General features: G+C 39.1%; 1 protein-coding gene across 1 annotated transcript in view; it reads left to right on the top strand.

Annotated features, from left to right (window-relative positions):
• Positions 1-21,257, top strand: part of CROCC (ciliary rootlet coiled-coil, rootletin) — a 2,018,646-nt gene that overhangs the window by 1,968,165 nt on the left and 29,224 nt on the right. Inside the window, exon 35 of the mRNA XM_044061829.1 lies at positions 4,025-4,204. Within this exon, the coding sequence (XP_043917764.1) occupies positions 4,025-4,204 (180 nt within the window). The remainder of the gene's footprint in view (positions 1-4,024; positions 4,205-21,257) is intronic.

Raw genomic sequence — 21,257 nt, 5'->3', positions numbered from 1 at the left:
AATCACTCCGGCTTGCTAAAATACTTTCCCAGTTTAGCAATCTTGCTTTGTAACTATATTTTCTGAATGACTTTGCATTAGTGTGTCTAATATTTTTCAGTTTACATTAACATTTTTATACTATGTAATTGTCTCACTTTTTTATATTATGTGCTGTTATCATTGTTGCTGTTCATTTTTTTAAACTGTGATATGCTTTGATGTTCCATTCTTATTTCTTAATTGTTCTGTGATGTTTTATCTATGCAATACTAAGCCTAGGTCATTGCTGAAAAGGGTCTGACAACCAGTCCACTTATCCAGTAATCAACTAGTTAAATAAAGTAAATAAAATAATACTACAGCATGCAAAAACAGAGGGACTACATATCTATAAGCACAAGAGCTTTCAAGAAAAAAAAGTGCTATAGTGCAATAGAGGACTCATGGACCCAGCAAGGAGAGAATCTTTGTAGATCATTTTAGTACAGTAAGAAAGTGCATGTTATATATCTTTTAACATCCATCGGCATGTTATGAGAACATAATTAAAAACAACAGAAAAAGAACATGAATATTTCGTTTATTGCAGAAGAGTTAAAACATGATTAGAGTATTTCTCAACTCAAAAGCTCATACAACTGGTGAGATAGAAATTCTTTGCCCAGCATTAATGCATTCCATGTTAGATAAAAAAATTGGTTTGGTTAGGGACAAATCAACAATTCCTAGCTCAAGAGAGAGCAAGGTATGAGTGGGTCAGGAGAAGAAGAACTGGCTTATCTTGTCTTTTCCTTCAAATATTCTGATGAATTTTCCCTAGAAAATCAGGAAAGGAAGTACAGCATTGACAGAGCTCTCCTTTTTTGATGACTAGGTGGCCTGTGTCATCAAGCTTTTTTTTCTGATTAATATGGGGCCTCGGGATGAATGCTTGTGTTTAGATTTCTTTTCTGATAGGATCAGTCTTGTCTGGCAATATGGGTAATTGAACTGGTTCTTTGTAGATCTTTTTAGTGTTGTGATCTTAGAATCGCTAAAAAGGGTCTACAAAGGACCAGATCACATACCCACATCGCCAGCCAAGGAAGGTCCTGCTAGAAGTGAAGTTTGAACCAAAGTCTAGAGGTCATATACCACATAGATGGAAAAAGTTTTAACATTAAGCTGGGTACACTGGGTCTAGACCACTTAGTCATCTCAACAGTTTTTGTTAAGTGGGCATTTACCCGTGACATTTTTTGACCTTTCCTCAGAAAAGGCAAGACATTTGTAGGATAAAACAGTGGTAGTTAAAGATGGATATTGGTTCTAAAACATGTTCTTCACACTGTCAGTTATTTTCAGAATGTATTTGCTTATTGTGACATGTAAATGTTTCACATAAAAGGATCTTGCCTCATATTCACTTATAGGAAATGTAAGAAGAGAAAAGCAAGAGACAGCTAAGTGAATGCACTGGAAAAAGAAATGGAAGTGAGCACAAGTGAATGTTAATGGAAGAGAGAGAAGGAAAAGATAGCGCAAGTAAATGTAATGGGAAAGAGAAAGGGAAGAGAGACCACAAGTGAATGTAATGGAAAAGAGAAAGGGAAGAGAAACCACAAGTGAATGTAATAGAAAAGAGAAAGGGAAGAGAGACCACAAGTGAATGTAATGGAAAAGAGAAAGGGAAGAGAGACCACAAGTGAATGTAATGGAAAAGAGAAAGGGAAGAGAGACCACAAGTGAATGTAATGGAAAAGAGAAAGGGAAGAGAGACCACAAGTGAATGTAATGGAAAAGAGAAAGGGAAGAGAGACCTCAAGTGAATGTAATGGAAAAGAGAAAGGGAAGAGAGACCACAAGTGAATGTAATGGAAAAGAGAAAGGGAAGAGAGACCACAAGTGAATGTAATGGAAAAGAGAAAAAGCAGCGACGGCACAAATGAATGCACTGGAAAAGAGAAAAGGATGAAATGGTACAAGTGAAAAGACTGGAAAAGAGAAAATGAAGAGACAGCACAAGTGAATGTTACTGGAAATGATTTATATGTTATTTTCATGAGCTGAGAAAGGGAGAACACCTAAACAGCTTCCTTTACTGTGGTCTCATTGGTGGAGAGAATATTTACAGCAGATAGAAAGGAAGGCACCTGTAAGTGCCCCACAGAAAGAGTGAGATACTGCCAAGGAACTTTACATTTCATATGTAAAAGCCCGTAAAGGACCTGTTTTAACATTGTACTTAGACTATTTGCCCTTTTATCCAGTGCACTTCAGTGGCAAAGACAACATCTCTAAAACAAGATTGGTATTTTCATAAAATGCACTTACATAAATTCAAGGAGTTGTCATACACTATAATAAATGCACACTTCAGCACCTGCAGAATATTGCTGATGGAGGCAAAAAGCTAAACATCAGCTGCAGTATAAACATACTTCCAACAGAGTTTTACAATATAATTCATTAGTTCTTAGGTTCGGTTACTAGGCATGCAGTCCAGATGACTGTTGAGAAATCTTGCCCAGTTTCCCAACTGCCTGCAGAATTCTCTGGTTAAGCGACTTGCTCAGAGTCGCATTGTAACTAAACACAGGATGAGGAACTCAAACCGTGGAGCACAGGAAGCAGCACCTTAATAACTCATATAGCCTTGATCCTGTGCCCTAACTGCCATTGGTCCACAGCCCTAAATAAAAGTGATTAGTATGCATAGATATTGCATTCATTTTTCTAACTAATTAAAAAAACAGGTAGTGTTATGTAGGGATCCTATGCTAATATGAGCAACATCAGTGATTGCTTGCTAACTTAAGTGGTGCAGGATACTTTGACTTTATGGGATCTAAATCCAGGGAGTTTGATTTGTACTGTATGCATAAGGTAACACTTTCAAAAAATAATTTAGTATTTTTGTGTAAACTTGGACTCCCACAGAAAGGCTGTGGCACTCTCAAACAACACTGTGGTTTTCTAAAATGTTGAGGAAGGAAGAACCATACTGAAGTGCAAGAAATTACTGTTTTAAGTTGTTCTACTCAGTCCATCAAACCCATATTACAATATGTTCTACTGCTGACATATACTAACAGTAGAATCTGAACAACAAACTAGCATTTCTAGACCTAGCTCATTAGTTAAGGTGCGTCAGAAAACAGAAATAGAATAAAAAAGGAGGCAAGATCTACAGTTGGAGTTGAAAAAGCAGAAGCATAAAGGGAGTGAGATCTAGATTTAGTAATGAGAAATTCAGTTACTTGCTGAAATATTAAGAAGAGATTGAAATGGTAGAGTAGATCTTAGAAATGATGACAGTAAATGTGTATTTGGTATGTTATGATATACAGTATTATATTATAGTTATAGGTTCTTTGCCTGTGTACCTGTTCGGAATGTTCTAATCCGGTCTGTCACTTCTTCGGGAATGGGCACTGTTAGTTTTTACAGCAGCATACTACATCATGGCTAATATATTTGTATGCTAATGGGGAAGGGTGCTTTTGATGGGATCTACTCTCCTGAGAGCTTTGTTACTCTGCACAGCAGTCTTGTTATTTACCCCTCCCCTTGCCCATCTCTAAGAGATATATAAAATTTCTGCATCTTTTATATGCTATGTAAGCAGTTCCATTAGTTTGACATTGTTTCCTACCAGAGTCTGTTTCCACACTGGCCTTTGCACCTTGTTCTTTATTTGTAATATTACGAGGCAGTGTGCTCCATATATATTTTTGTTGTTTGTTGTAGTTGGGTTAAATGTGTTTGTACTACTTAATTTTTCATAAGAAGCATGAGTCAACAGAAGTCTTTTCAATGGCTAATCACACATACCTTGCTTGATATGCAGAACCCTGCTTGCATCTAGCATAATTTGATGATATTCTTTTAAAACTTTTATAATTCCTGCAAAGTTCCTTCAGACCTAATTACTAGAGTGCTTGGAAACTGTTGTTAGAATGTCCAGGACTATAGTATGCCATTTATGTGGATTTATCTGCAAGATAGTTGTACATGTATATGCTGATTTGAGATTGATTAAGATAAATTTGTTCTGGCTCAGGTGCAGATAGCAGACATGGAACAGACCCATTCTCAAGCTGTGGCTGAATCTACAGCACGGTATCGACAAGAAATGCAGCAAGAGGCTGACCGTCTACGCGGTGCTCTACAGCAAGCAGAACGTACATTAGATGCCAGGGAAAGGGCACACAGACAGCGAGTAAAAGGACTGGAAGAACAGGTAATTGGCATTCTTATTTTTTTCCTTCTGTTGTCGATCTTTTGTCAGCCTGGTACATTCCAGATATAAGTTTTTGCTTGTTCGCTTAATTTTGTTCATAAATACTTAGTCTTTCTGTTGACACCTCTTATCATACACCCTCCATCATGTAATTGTCCATACTTGTAAAGTCTGAATATAATCTTTAACTTTCTGGATGATTTTGTTAAATAATACAGGTGTCTGCTTCTCTGGGTAATGTATTGTGTTGGAATAATGTAATCTGTGGAGCTTATGTCCTGTTACATAATCATCCAGAAGGCAGATAGAATATAAGGCAGCAACATCAGTAGGTAGTTAAATAAAATACTCTAGTCTTAACAGTCCAACAAAGCAAGCCAATAAAGAGATGGCAGAAAGTAGCATCAATGTTGTCCTCCAAGTTATTTTGTATTCAGTGTGCAAGAATAAAGAAAAAGTATGCTGTATTCTAGTGTCATGTGGAATGCAACAACTGTTTATTAGTAATGAATCTGTAGAGAAATAAAGATTCTACCTCATAGCGCCATCATATTGGCACTTCATGCCATTGGCCTTTTGCCAGCTATCGGTTACTTGTAATACTGGCACACATTCCAGATTTAAATCTGTTTTATTTGTTCTGGTAAAAGTCCAGCTAGTGCAGAAATTGTATGAAAACAAACAGAGCTAGTCTGACAAATGAAGCATGAAGGATGCAAAGGGTAAGACAGCTTAAAACTTATTTGTTTGGCTTCCCTTTGCACAGTGTGGTTTATATTTTATTTGCCAGACTAGCTTGGTTTTACATTATACAGAATTTCTACAGTAGATCACTATCCTGTTTCATTTTATTCAGAAGCCTGATTGTGTTTTGAATCCACGTGTCACTCTGGCTGTTTTTGGTTTGTGTATTCTGGTCCTTTACTTTGTCACCTATACTATTAGTCCACTTTTTCTTTTATCTTTGCTGACTTATTTAGTTATTTTATTTATTGCATTTGTTAACCAGGAAAGTCCACTGGGCCAGAAGTGAGCCCATTTTCAGTGGAGACCCAGGGAGAAAAAGCTACACAAAATTACATGCAAAGATAAATATTAATGCACTTTAGAAAAGTTCACAAAATGATATACAAAGAACATGTTGAGTCACATAACAGAGAAACATCAGACAGTACTAATACATTGAATGAAACTAATAAAAACAATATTGCACAAGTTACAGTTGTGTAAAAATAGAAGTAATGATGAAAAATAAAACTGCAAGGTTTGTAGATTGTATTCAAATAGTGTTTGAATGTGATATATCTGCTAGGCTAAATGCCATGGGGAGTTGAGTGCAGTGTAAGAAATAGTAGGAGATTAGAAGGGCTAGGGAGGGTAAGGACAGTTCAAAGTGACAAGGAAGTAGTGAGTAGGCAGAGTAAAGGGAAAGGAAGTGATAGTGAAAAGTATAACACTGGGGAGAGACAGTCAGGTGTTGGGGTACAGGAGCATAACAAATGTGAAGAGAGATGTTTGAGTGATTTTTTTTTAAGGAGGCAGGATTGCTGATAGTCCTGAGTGAAAGGGGGGCATTATTCCATGCTTTAGAGACGGTGTAGGAATACAACATTTTTCCGGGTGTGAGCTTAGGATTCTCAGCGGATAGTAGCATTTTGTTTTTGGACCTGAGTTGTTGGTTAGGCTGATACATGGTCAGTATCGAGGAGCGGGAAAGGCAGATTTTTGGGTTATAGATGAGCTTGTGGGCTGTAGTTAATTGTAGACTAGTGAGGTAGTGAGGGGTTATGGTCAATTTAGTTGATGCAGAGAGGAACAGTGATGGGTAGAAAAGTTTGCATTTGTAGCAAATTTAGCGATTTTGTTGTAGCAAGAGTCATGTTTTGTTCTCAAGGAGGGCTATAGATTGATGAGGATGGAAACACCATATAGAAGTGTTGGAAGTAGGAAGGATGAGACTAGAGCCTTTTTTGCGAAGAGGCTAAGAAAATAGTTGTGCCTATACAGTGCACCTAGTTTATGATGTTTTTTTTTTTGATGTTATAGATGTGAAGGTCGAAGGCTAATTTGTCATCAATGATGACACCTAGCAATTTGGTACTGGGGAGGACTTCAATGATGGTTTTGTTTTGGGATCGAATGTAGAATAATGACTTGTCAACAGGGCTGGATTTTGTGTGGGTGTATACTAAAAGTTTTGTTTTATTGGAGTTAAGAGCGAGATAGTTCTGGGACATCCAGGTTTCGGTGGAACTGAATGCCTCTTGGGTGAGATGCTATAGTGTAGGGGCATATTTAGCAGAGCATATAATAGCTGAGTCATCTGCATATTGGATAATAGTACTGTGGGTGAGAGATGAATGAAAGTTGTTGACGAATATACTGAATAAGAGGGGCCCCAGTACTGAACCTTGGGGGACACTTATATTTGTAGTTATGAAAGGAGAGGAAGAGTGTTGCCGTTTTGTGGATTGCTGCCTGTTACTGAGATAGTTAGTAAACCATTGTAGGGTAGGGGGAGATAGTCCAAGATTAGAGAGTTTAGTAAGCAGGAGGGCGTGGGAAATAGTGTCAAAAGCCTTTGATAAATCCAGGAAGAGTGCTGAGACTAAGGAACCAGCATCTCAAGCTCTATTTACTGTGTCAGGGAAGGAAATGAGGGCAGTGTTAGTACTATGTCCAGGCCTAAAGCCATGTTGAGTAGGGGAGAGGATTTGGTGTCGGGTCAGGTGGCTGAGGAGTTGACTATGAATACATTTTTCAAGTATTTTGGAGATTGGGGAGAGGATGGCAATAGGATGGAAGTTAGAGATGTCAGAGTTATTGCCGCCTATATGAAGTGGAAGGATATATGCTTTTTTCCAGATGTCGGGTATGTAGGATTCCCGAATGGACCTGTTGAGAAGGATACTGATAGGGTATGCAATGGAGGAGGCCGAGAGTTGTAAGTATTTTGCAGGTAAGTTATCAGGGGCATTGGTGCAGGGTTTAAGTTTGTGAAGAATTTTTTGATGATGGAGGTGGGTATGGGTGTTAGTGTGGAAGTAGGTGGAAGATCAGAAGAGGAGTATACAGGAGGAGCGCCTGGCGGGTCAGTTATTACAGGGGGGAAGGTGGTAGTAAGTTTTTGATAGTGTCAATGAAGTATGTGTTAAAGAGGGACATAGATTGTTGTTAGTTCCAGGGTGGAGAAAAGAGTTGATTGCTCCCCAGAAGTTTTTGGAGTTTAGTCTATGTTGGTCTTGGATTGTCTGAAAGTATTCCTTTATATCTTTGATAACTAGGCATTTAGCTTGATTGCAGAGTTGTTTATAAAGAGTGAGATTAGATAGTGATTTGTTTTTTTGCCAGGCTTTCCAGGCTTTGTCCTTAGAAGACATAACTTGCTTTGTAGTCTTTGTAAGCCAGATAACATGTTTGATCCTTTTTAACCAGAGTGGGGCAAGGCTATTTAGGTTCCTAAGGTATGTAGAATTGAATAATTCTACAGCTTTAAAAGTCCTCTCCTTGAAGAAGTAAAACCACATTTATTGTATAAAACAATAAAACAGCTGCAAAGTAAAACGCTTTCGCGTTATATAACGCCATCAGACATAAAAATACTAAGAGTAACTCCCCTTAAATACATATCACGATGTCACCACCCAATTTAAAACAACAAATCAGAACTGTAATATTCAACATATATACCTAACAAGTTAAGAACAACAAACAAATAATAACAATTATGAAGACATAACTAATAAAATTAATAGACCAATCACATTGCTAACAAAATTAATGTTGTAGTGGTCTATTGGATTTTCTTCTGTATTATTCCCCTAACATTGCCTAGTTCGTAGTGGGTACTAATTCTAGAACCTGAAACTTAAAACTGTGGGAACATCCTTGGTCTAGAGATCTTGTTGTCATGCCTACGTAAAAAGTTTTGCACTGATTGCATGTGTTGCAACTAAGCGTGCCTGTTCTGTGAGTGTAGCTTTCTCTCTCAGCATATTTCTATATGCTACTCTAGGTCTCTCATCAATCAAACTCTTTATTCGTTCATCAACCATCAATAATCAACAATTGCTATTAAGAACATCCAACACATGATGGTTTCTTTTCTAGTGGATCCATGAGGATATGATCTATTTATCAACGGTGCCCCTGTGTTCTCCCTACAGAGGTCACCTCTGGCAATTTCTGCATGCACCTGTGTCTGATTGTAACCTCTGGATATAAAATTCCTAGCTAGTACTGACTTGTGATGATCAAAAACATTTTCTTGAGATGTCAACTTAGATACCCTTATCGTTTGGTTTCTCACTAAATTCTGGTGCATACTGGCCCGATGTAGGAGGTTATTCCTCCAACATGATTTCCTAAAAAGCTCAGTGTCAAAGCCAGTATCACCCTTAATGATCTTAACATCCAAAAATTCAATGGCATCAACAGAATAACAGCATTCAAAACATAAAAAATCAGTTGTCTCATTTAGGTAGCTCACAAAAGTTAACAATTGCTCAATGGTGCCATCCCAAAGTAAAAAGACATCATCTACAAACCTATTATAATATCTGAGGTATTTGTTGTGATCAAGACCAGTATTCAAAACATACTGATAAGTTGGCATAGGCATTGGCACATGGGGTCCCCCCCCCCATTCCCCCTTGTAAGTAATATTTATCTTCATAACAAAGAACATTGTTCTCAATTCTACAGCTTTGTTGAGTGGGAGAAGCTTTAGTGGGCTTCAATTAGTATTCTGCAGGATGTCATTGAAGTTGTTTGGGGAGAACTGGGATAGATCTCTGGTGTGTCTATATCGGTGTCCATTTGGAATAGAGGTGGGCTTGAGTATAATGAATGCAGGAGAGTGATCACTGATGCTACTTGGGAGAGTTCCTGAGGCAATATTTTTTTTCTGGGTCGGAAACTAAGTTTCAATCCAAGATTAATACTTTGTTTTCCTTGATGTTGGGCCTAGTGATGTTGGAGATTAGCTGAGTATAGATATGAAGGTTAATATCAGTAGGGGGGTTGCTTTTGGAAATATTTAGCCAGTTAATATTGATGTTGCCTAGGATGATAGTTTCATTTTTTATACTGTTGGTAGTCCAGGCAAGAATTTCCTCAAGAATAGGAGTATTATTACCTGGGGGGGTGTATATGACTATGGTGCAAAGGATTTTGCAATCATTAAGTTTTAGGAATATGACAAGTATCTCTGCAGTGGAAAAGTGGGGAATTGGTTTGGAATATGGGATTACTATAAAGAAGCTTGGTAATAATAAGGCTGTGACACCACTTTTTTATGTAGTCTATGAGTTCTGAGGCAAGAGTAGTTTGGGGGAAGAAATTCAGAATCTTTGATGTATGGTTGTAGCCAGGTTTCAGTGACAGCAGATTTATCCGCTTTGTATAGTTTGCTAAAGATTTGAGATTTTAATTTTCCATGCCATGTCACGTTCTGCAGTTTTTATTGGTGTGTGCTGTTGAAGCCTGTTTTGTTTTACTATCTATTGCAGTTACTGACTTATCTTCTGATTACCTATCAAAGATCTGTATGCATTTGGGCTGGATTGCTTCTGTATCAGTTTTCTGTTTTGATGCTAATTATAATATTCAGAATTAACCTGACATTTGGTTCCTACTGTTTTTGCATCTACTCGCGAGTGCATATTTTAGTTCATTTTCTTGTTTTTGAAGTAAAAGACTTTTAGATATGATGTTACCTTTCTACCTACTAGAGGTACATAACTTTTGTCCTAGGATCCACAGTTTGGTTTGCCTCTTGGCTTATGCAGACTTAATGTTGTTTCTTTTCTTCAGCTCCTGGTCTTACCTTTTGGCTAAAGAACTATCTTTGGTCACAAAAGCTATAATGTACCTGTCCCATGCTCCTTCATTTTGCTGCAGTCTATGCTGAAAATGTAATGCTTTAATAAACAATTTTGAGTAGTTTTTAATTTGATGATTTTCTGTATTGTGAACTGATTTATTTTCCTTGGTACCTATAACTTTTGTACTGGTTTTAGCTGTAGCTTAGGTAGCAAAAATAATTTTTCCCCAGGACAATATTTGACCATGTTTTCTGTATATAATCTTCAGCATATTGTATTGAGATCTGACTTGGATGATTACAAGTCTAATCTAATACCCTGATATTTTTACATGCTAACCATTTCTAACAGGTCAATTTTTTTGACATCTGTTTGGCCTTTAAGTTCTGTGGTTTCATTTGATTTGCAACTGCCTGTAGTACAAACAGCTATTATTACAGTTTATGTTAGGGGATGCTGTTCAACTGGGTTTCTGTTGACTAATCCATCTGAGGGCCAGCTACTGTTATAGGGCACAAGTAAAGTGTACTTTTCTTTTGTTGGCTAATTTACTTGAGGCCTTGGCTAAAGTTAACACAATAAAATATGTATTTAGCTTGCTTTGTTCTGGATCTTTAGTATGTTTCTTAGCTCAGTTTTTTTTTTTAATTCTGTTCAAGTAACAATTCTAAATGAACATGTGTTAGTTTTTTAAGCTGACTTTGTAGCTTACTGGGAAGAGTTTTCTTAACATTTTACTGTTGATGTCTTACTGGTAATATTTTATTAAACCACCAACTTTTATATAATTGGTTAAAGTGTTAGGTTTTATTCTAAAGACCTCATTCTGGTGAATGGCCAGGTATGCCCTCGGGCTCCCCCTAGGCACTGTTTACTCATATAGAAGGCATAATATTTTAGAACAGCATTTGGTGGGAGATAGAAGCAAGATGGGGTGGGGAACTGTGATCACTCAGATATGTGTGCTGTTTTAATGACTATGTGCCACAATGGAGTGCAACTTCATGCAGACAGAATTTTTGCGTTTTGTGATGTAAACATGGAACCACTTATTCATGTAGGACAGATATTGGTGACCTAGGCATCACTGGTCCTTTTGATGGAGCTTTATTCTAACTTCAGCTCCATCTGCAACAGGCTGGCATCATTACTTTTATCAGAAGGAGCGTACTCGCTTTTCATGATGGAAGAGCAAGAGGCTGGATATTCTGTTCTCGCACTGGATGCTTGGGTGGGGGGGATGCACTACTGAAGTACCTTCCTTCAGGTAAAATATTAAACTTGGGTTCTAGCTGCCTATTTCTGTGCTAGCTTAATTAAATGTGTAAGATCCCATGGCATGGCACTTGTTGAAAAAAAAAGTAGAGGATCATTTTATAACCTAGCATGAAAGGAATGCAAGTTTTGTCAAAAAGGTTGTCAGTAGTACACATGCTGCACCCATCATGCATAATTCAAAGCAGACATATAGATCCACATATACTGAGGCACTTATGTGTAACCTTCCTAAACCACAAAGACCTCCTAGACAAAGTACACATAAGAAATACCCTCAGCAGCCCCAAACGTACACTTTCAAAACAACACCCACATCAACACATAGAGCTACATCTTATAGAGCCTCTACCTCTAAGCCCATAAGGCAAGTCACCACACAGTCCAACCTTCTAGTCATTGGAGACTCCATTGAGAGACACACTGATGTCCCTCTCACCAGGCTGAGTAAGGAGAAAGTTATGGTCACTTGCTTATCAGGTGCTAGAATCCGCCACATTATGCATGCACTCTGGTCATTGGATCACAATTACCAATATGATTCATTCAGAGTCCATGTAGGAGTAAATGATCTGAGATGTACCTCCATAGACTATATGAAGAGAGACATCATAGAGCTTTTGGAATATGTGTCTCAGGTTGGTATGAGCCTAGCATTAAGCAGCATTTTACCTTCTCCAAGGTTGATGTCACAATACGAACAAAAGATGATTGATTTTAGTAATTGGCTTAGTTTCTGGTGTCATTCTAAGGGGTTGCAATATTTGCCAGCATGGAAGGAGATGGTCAACAGACCAAGCTGCTTTGCCAGGGATGATCTTCACGTCCCCTCTCTAGGCTTCCGAATATTAGCTAAAACATTGTCTTCCCCCATAGTGCCTTTTTTAGGCACTGCCAAACTGAAAGTACTTCCAACATAGCAAATCAAAACCAAGAAAATCTAAAGGTATTACTGCTCAATGCTAGGAGCTTAGACAAAAAAACTCCACTTCCTGGAAGCTCGGTTTACCCTAAAGAATACTGATGTCTGTGCAGTCTCAGAGACATGGTTTAAAGCCGAGGACACCAGCAGTGTCAGGCTGTAATGGTTTCCACACATTTAGACCAGTTACTTCACAGGCAGGTACTAAAGGTGGAGGTGTCTCTATCTACATCAAAAATAAATATACTTCAAGGCTGGTCAAACAGGACGATGCAGTTGAGCTGCTCCATGTTCAAATCAACATAGGCAAAATCCAATACCACTTCATTGCAAGCTATAGGTCCCCCTCTATGACCCAGGAAACCCATACCATGTATTTAAACTTATTAGAAACACTAACCATCCAACCCAGTACCATATTCATGGGTGACTTTAATTACTCCACTATTAACTGGGAATCCTATACGACATCAAATGCACATGCACAGAGAGTCCTGGATTTTGTAAGCACAAACTCCCTGGACCAGATAATCAGTACACCAACCAGGGGTGAACCATACTGGATATGGTCCTCACTAATATGGGAAAGTGCTGCACACTCCCTACTATAATGCCTTCCCTGGTAAGGTCAGACCACAAAACGTTCTCCTTTGAAGTAAAAATAAAACCTGGACCCCCAGCTAAACCAGGAATATTCAGGAAATATTCTAAGGCTAACCTTCTGCTATTAAGTGAGAGTCTGGCAAAATGTCAAGCCCCTATAAACACAGAGAACACATCTGCCTATGCAGAACTGTTCACAGAACTTCTGTACAAGCATGTTAATAGCTATATAGAGGCAGCTGTACCCACTAGGAAGAAGTACAGAACTAACTCAAAAAACAAGCCACCCTGGTGGAATCACAAAATCAGCTGGATGTATAACAGGAGGAAGAAAATCATGGCAAAAATTAGGAGGTGCAGCACCGAGCAGGATAAAAGCATTCTCATTAAACCAAAAGGAAAAATAAAGCCTACCAAAGCAAATTTTGAGGTAAGTGTGGCCTCCCAGGCCAAGGACAACCACAAAGCATTCTTTAGCTGTGTCCGCAATTTCAAAGGCAGTACACAATTGTGTGCAGAGCTCATTGTAAATGGAGCCACCTATAGTGAGCCAGAAGATATAGCAAACCTCCTGGCTGATAAATTAAGCTCCAGTGTTACTCCTCTGTACCCCTCAACCTTCCCTCAGGAAATATCATCAAATACAACTCCCCCCTAATATCACTAGGGAACAGGTCCTTAATGCTCTCTCTAAGACCAAGAACAATGCATCAATGAGCCTAGACAATATCCCAGGATGCCTTCTAAATAGCATGAACATGACCTATTAGGGCCTTTGGAATTACAATTTAACTGTAGCCTCCAAACAGGCTCCGTGCTTCATGAAAGGAGAAAGGCAACAGTCATTCCTCTGCACAAAGGTGGGTCATCTACAGACCCTGGAAACTACAGACCCATAAGTCTTACTAGTCTTATATGTAAAGCCAAGGAAATAATTATCATGGTGATGATCAGTAGAGATATAGTAAACTCTGGACCCAACCCAGTTTGGTTTCATAAAGGGCAGATCATGCCCACTCAGCTTGTTGGACTTCTTTGAGAAGGTCACCAAAGCAATGGATGAGGGCAAAATCGTTCACACTGCCTACCTTGACCTGGCCAAGGTATTTGACACAATACCCCACTTGAGCATTGTTGACAAATTAAAGAGGTTCGGTACAAACCCGTATGTCATGCAGTGGATAGCCAACTGGCTCACAGACAGGACCCAGGAAGTTAGAATTGGGGAGTCCACCTCTACAAAGAGGCCAGTCACAAGTGTAGTCCCTCAGGGATCAGTCCTTGGACCGCTCCTTTTTGGCATTTACTTCTCAGAAGTCAAGCCCAATGTCAGTGGTCTCTGGCTGACTAAATTTGCAGATGACTGCAAATTAGGAGCTGTCATTGAATCTTACACTGACACAAATGTTCTCAAGGAGGGGCTGACACAAACAACTGGTGTCAGAGTCATGGACTAAAACAAAATGCCAAGAAATGCATAATAGTATCCTTTGGGAAGTCATCCATCCCAGGTAACTGTCATATTGACAACGCACCCCTTAGAATTGATCCAGTAGTCAGGGACTTAGGGACATACATAGATAGTAATCTAGCCTTTAATCATCACGTGTCTACAGTGGTGAATAAATCATTCTATGTTGCGCAACTTATAAACAAAGGTATGGCATCTAAGTCCAAGGAAGTCATTGTTCCACTGTATTCAACATTCATCAGACCTATCATTGAGTACAATGCCCCCTTTGGTATGTACTTAACTAGGCATATTCAAAACTGGATCGTCCACAAAGGTTCCTCGTTAAAAAGAATGCAGTGCATGCATGATATGTCCTATGCAGACCACCTTAAGGCCCTATCCCTGTATTCTGTCTCCTAAAGGCTTTTGATGGGAGATCTATGCCTAGCATACAGGGCATTATCAGACCCTACTCTGATGGACCTCCTGCATATCCACAAAACAAACAGCACCAGAATTACCCATTCTAAAGACTTAAATCTACCCTGTGATATAAACAGGACCTGCTGGAGAGATAGGTATATATTCCAGAGACTACCCTGTCTATAGAACAGGCTCCCCATCCATGTGAAGCAGAATTCCTCCCTAACCCAATTCAAGTGCAACTTGGACAATTGGATAGGAAACCGGAAACTCATCGCTAGTTTAACACCTATGTCTCTATTGGACATAGGTAACCTATAAATGGTTCATCTCCCAGGTCTGTGCTTACAGTTATCAAGGGTGTCAGAACTTGTCAGAGATTTGGGATGCATGGCTAAGCTTAAAAAGGCCCTTGTGGTCGTTAGCCTAGTAAACTCTCACAGCCTCACCTCAGGCTTTGTCCATACTGAATGGCGCACTGCTACAGTCATCCCTCTCCATAAAGGAAGAGCAACTAGAGCCTGGAAATTATCGCCCCATTAGCCTGACAAGTCTGATATGTAAGGCTGTGGAGCGCATCATCATGGACCTAATTAACAAGGATATAGGGAATCTCCAAACTCTAGATCCCACGCAATTTGGTTTTGTGAAAGGTAGATCATGCCTGCTCAACCTGATTGACTTCTTTGTCAGTCACCAGAGAGGTAGATGAAGGTAAGGCAGTTCATACAGCCTAACTCGATCTGGCCAAGGCCTTTGATACCATTTCTCATTCAGGAATTATTGATAAACTCAGCAAACTAGGCATCAATCCCTATATCATTAGGTGGGTTGCAAACTGGCTCACGGAGACCACAGTGTAAAAGTAGCAGACTCCAGTCAGACTGCTGACCAGTCACTAGTGGAGTCCCACAGGGATCGGTCCTGGAGCCTCTTCTGTTTGGCATCTACTTCTCAGAAGTCAAGGCCAACACAGAGCGAATCTGGCTGACCAAATTCGCAGATGACTGCAAGTTGGGAGCCATTTATTAACTCCCAAAGTGATGCAGACATCCTACAGAAAGGCCTCACTGAGACCAGTGATTGGTGTCGAAACCATGGCCTAATGTCAAAAATTAATTAATGGCTTAATGTCAAAAAGTGTGTTGTCATCCTCTTTGGGAAGAACTACCACATCGATGGGAGCCCACTGAACACTGAATGAAGGTGTTATAAGAGATCTGAGGACACAGGTTGACAGCAATCTCTCCTTCGACCAACACATTGCCACTGTAGTCAGAAAGCCCTTCTATGCGGCACATCTCATTACCAAGGGTATTGCATCCAGGAAGAAAGAGGTCATCATTTCTCTCTACTCTTCCCTTATTAGACCAATCATCTAGTGTAATGCCCCATTTGACATGTACCTCACTAGACACCTGCAGCAGCTGGAGAGGCCACAAAAGTACCTCACGAAGACGATCCTAGGCCTTAAACACATGTTCTACACAGACAGATTTAAAAAAATCCAGCTGTTCTCTAATATCGTCTGCTAAGAGGCGATCTCTGCTTGACTTACAAAGCCATGTCTGACCCACCTCTGTTAGAAATGCTACATCTAAAGAAATCCCAATTCCTTCGCACCACACACTCCAGATACCTCAACCTCATTACCACAATCAACAGAACATGCTGGAGGGACAGGTTCATAACACAGAGACTGCCCATGCTCTGAAATAGACTTCCCATACATGTCAAGCAGAGCATCTCACTAGCCCTCTTCAAGAAAAATCTTGATGAGTGGATGGGAAATAGAAATTTCAACATGGGGATCACTCCAGTGGCCCAACTTGATAGAGGCACTAGGAACTAATGATGGACAGCACAATACCAGGGCACTTCTTTGGACTAGACTTGTAAAGGCTGCAGGGCCATTAGCCTAGTACACACCTATGATGAAGTTTAAAACTGTGCGAACTAAATAGTTATACAGACGATTGCCTCCACAGCTGCCTTAGTACTTCAGTGCATGAAATATAACAGTTTACAATTTAGTTTATTTACTCAAGGTTAGCCAGTGTCCTTTTTTTTTGGTTCCCCTTGAGACATCATATCGGTGGACCAGCCCCCAGTACCCACATCCACGCCATGTCTAACAGCTTATTTCCCACCCCCTGGCCTTGCTTCGGTGTCACTGTGGCCAGTTGTGGATCTTAAAGGTGTCTGGGGCTCAGCCATCCTATCTTCCTGTCCCACCATCTGCTCTCTTTGCTTATGTTTGAGGGCAAATCCCCTCTTTTAACCATGTCTCCCTTAAAGGAACATCAGTGATAAATGTTCTCCTACCCAAGCCTACAGCTCCATTAGTTACCCGACCCACTAATCGAACTCAGGTCAACTCAATCAGAGTCAGGGCTTTATCTATGTCCTTTTTCTTAAAGCTAAAATTTGCTGTTTACTGAAAGCATGCATGTTTTTCATATCTTTGAGGGTAATAGAGATCCAATAAGTACAGATAACAATCTGGGAATGTGGGAACACATACTCCATCATGTACATCAGCATAGTTAACCTTAAGTTTTCAGTAGGTAATACCAGTGGGTGCACTTGCCAATTTAAGGCATCTGCTCCTTTTGGATGGTGATATTTCTTTTTTGAAAGTGTGTATGGTCTTGTGTGCTTACTGTGAGTTCTATTTAGCATTTTTTTGTTTTTTTGTTATTAAAACAAAAAAAGTCTGAAAATGTGACAGGGATTAAGACAGAGATGAGAAGAAGGACTGTGTATGGGATAATCCTCCTAGTCATTAATGTGTACTTGTATGTTGCAAGATGGGACAATATATTTAAAAGAACTGTCATGTAAACTATGTGTGACAATAGCTTTTTATCAGAATAGCTGCTTTGACATTATTGACATGAAATGTAAATGGCCTCGCAGGTAGAGACATAAAGCAAAGAGCAGTGCAGTCATTAAAAATTATAGGGTGCAAATAATGTTACATGAGACTCATTTGGATAGAAAATAGCATAGGTTCCTAGGTAAGTAGTAGGTAGTCTGCTGACCATTACAATTCTAGCCAAAAAATCCTATTTAGAAGTTTCGTATAACATTATGGAGGGCAAGACATTTAGTCCAGAGGAGAATTTTGGACAGTTCATCTAATTATCTTTGTTTACCTAGAGGGTGGTGAAGGTGCTTCTCTGATTCATGTGTAATGAAAGTCTGTTCCAGAGGTGAGGGATGTGTTGGGATGTGAACCTTTCACACCAACATGTCTTATTTATCTACTGATGAAAGATTACTTCCTTTAACCAGATATTTGAGATGCAGTTTGCTCTGCTTTTCAATGTAAGAAAGGGTGTTGGTTTGTCAGTGCTTCTAAATGTACTGGCCAGAATTGTCTTAAGGGTCGCACTGCAAATTTAATGAATGTAGTAGTCTGTGTGACTGTTAAAAGAGGTAGGAGATACAGTACTGTGCAATACTGTTGTAGTGTTGTGTGCCTTGCACGTATGTGATTAGCTGCAATGTTTGCAACACTACTGTTGTAAGCATCATTCGTTTTTATTAAGTTGTACTTCTGTACTTGTTTGGTAGGGGATATGTGCTCAGGACACATGCATATAGGTATATACAACAAAATTCATCTTTCTGTGGTCATATGTTGCATAACAAGTGGCAAAGAGCAACATTAATGTCTATATATAACCAACAAAAGTGCACTTCTCGCCTGTGGCAAAAATTAAGTCCAGTCCATGTCATGCGCTTGGATATTGCCACAGGTCACACAAATGAGCTGAGTGTCATTATACACCATCAGATAGTTTTGAAATATGGTAAAGCTTAGTCTAACTGCTTCCATGACTCAGTGTACGCATGAAGTGATTTCCACAGGGTCATTGCAGTGGATGGAGGGTTCTAATCCTCTGAGGGTTGTATACTCTTTTACAGAATTTGGTTTTCAACTGTATATGTGCTGCTTATGTGGTACATTCCTCTGAAATGTGTGTTTTATGATGCCTTTGGTATGAGTGCATCTGTGACTCACCTTGTTAAGGAACTGAGGTATAATGCAAGTTGACTGAGCTGATGGCTCAACTCCTCTCAGGGTTTCATATTTTCATTTTAATAGCATGTACATTATAGTGCAGGTACACTGATCAAACTATGATATTGTCCGGACTAGTGCAGTTTGGTACATCATGATACTTCACTGTATCCCACCTCTCCTGTCCAAGTTTCACATGTTTCTAAATTCAAGTATTGTCCATACCCCTTCTCCATTGTGTTTTGCAGCCCTGCTTTGGTTGGGGGGGCTCCTTTAGCACACTTCTGTCTCTGTAGTACAACCTGTACCCTCCACCGCTAGCCTTCACTGACATTTTCCCATTCACAGAAAGTTGTTCATCTCATGTGTTGCTGTATGTTACATCAGTACAGTTGTCAACATAGATTAGCAAAGACTCCTGATGACTGCCAGAGGTATTTGCACACTGTCAGTGTTTACCTCAGCTGCTTGCACTGTAATCTGGCCAGAGGAAGTCTCACATGATCTGGCCACAAGACTATACTGCTGCCATAATCAGGAGCTATTTATCACATACAGTGGCCTAGCCACATGTATGTGCAATAATTGTTAGGGCTGATCATACACACAACACAAATGTTGCTGACTTGAACGTGATTGTGTATGCCACATTTCTGAATCCCAGTGGCAGAATGTTGTTGTGACAGCATGCCTAAAGTAATATTTACTCTTGTATAAACATGATATTCAAGATGCACATGCTTCCTTGTCTTTGAGGATAGAGGTCTCATCTAGGAAAATTTGATAGAAAACTTTATCAGTAAAATTCTCTGAAAAATTAATGAGAAAAATTTAAATAATTTTGGAGATACTGACATTTATATGCAGGGAGCAAAATAGCTAAAGACAATCAGAAGATTGTAACAGTCCTTTTGAAAATGGTCAGTAAGAAAATAATTACGTTTGGTTATTGATTCATTGATTTATTTCCATATTTACTTATACAGTGTTTTGGAGGTTGAATGCAGTAAAAGTAATCAAGTGTTAAAGAACATAAGTAATATAAGGAAAGGACTACCAGTGTTTGTGGATTTACTGATATATTGGTGTCATTGGCTGTAATTTATTAGATTGTTTGACAAAGTTAAGTTTAGCCCGTAGAAGGCATCCATCTATGGCATCAAAGCTTTTATCTGCAGTAAAAGTGTTTTGTGGTACATATCCTTCTCACACGGTTGTGACCCTTGGGTTAATGAGCCTAAAACTTCAAATAGTGGGACTGCATACTGGACCAAAGGTCTTAATGCCTCAGCATATTTCCCCTTACTCTGGGTATTGCGAGCTCAGAGGTGATGTGTATGTGTGTCTATATCTATCTATATATTGGGGCTGCTGTATGTTGAGACATATTGGTGGATACCCCCTCCAAAAATGCTTTAATGTTATTATAGCAAGTTTCAAGATTCCCTATATTTTTCTGTGCCAGCAGCAATAACGTTTTCATAGTTGCAGGACGTATAATTCACACATCTGCTAGGGAAGCACTTTATACAGGGTTGTGCTTTATTCTAAATCCTCTTTTATATTGTATTATGTGCTTTATTCCAAATCAAAAGGGCACATGTATATGGAATTCAGCAATCAAATTCCAGCCAGCTTTTCATAATATAGAATATAGTTGCTGAGTCAGTGTCAGCAAGAAGTCCCTTAATATCACCCTCTCTAATCCAGATTTGTTTAGTAAGAAAATCAGATTTAAACTGGCATAATTATAAAAAAATGCGGGAGACTGCTTTGTTCATAAGTTGTACAATTTCCAATTAAAAAAAAAACAAAGAAGCAAGACGTTCTTCAGGAGGCAGTACAAGTGGCACCTAGCTCAATCCCAGATGTAGCAATAGTAGGCTAGGAAGGGAGCTCCCAGGGGAAGAAATGTACTCCTTCTGTTGTACAGTGTGCACAGGCAGCATTTTGATAGTTTGATAGATCTGTTGTCATCACACATGAGGGATATGGCCAGGACCAACCTGTCATCTTAAGTTAATGGAGAAGTGTTACCAAATGTTTGTGGGTTTTCCAACCCCTGAACTAAGGTTATACTTTAGAACTGATATTCATTCCTACTTTCAGCCCTCTTCCACAAAGTTTTTTAAATCCCATAACAGCTTTTACTGCTTAGACAGGAGGTAAAACTTGCCTTCCAAAAACTTAAAGAAAGAATTACTTGAAAGGATGCCCAAAACTAGAAGCAGAACATTCTTATCCAGGTTCTTCATGGATTCCAGAAAGATAAGTAGCAATTTGCTCCTAAATGTGAACGAATTAAACAGTTTTGTAAGATAGCTCATAAATCTGTCTCTGTTTTGAATTCTTTTGAACCTACAGGACTGGTTGATGATGATTCCATCAGGAAAGTCTAAAGCCATCTATCCTGTAACTAGTTTTGCAGATATTGTTTTTTTTTTAAAGCTTTATTGAGATAAATATTGTCAAATAAACATAAACTAGAGATTTGTACATTTTTCAAAATGAGTGACATAACA

Source organism: Protopterus annectens, chromosome 2.part0, assembly GCF_019279795.1.
Source record: "Protopterus annectens isolate FY-2018-M chromosome 2.part0, PAN1.0, whole genome shotgun sequence".
NCBI classification, from domain to species: domain Eukaryota; kingdom Metazoa; phylum Chordata; order Ceratodontiformes; family Protopteridae; genus Protopterus; species Protopterus annectens.
Note: the sequence above shows the minus strand (reverse complement) of the source record. Positions and strands in the feature narration are given on the sequence as shown.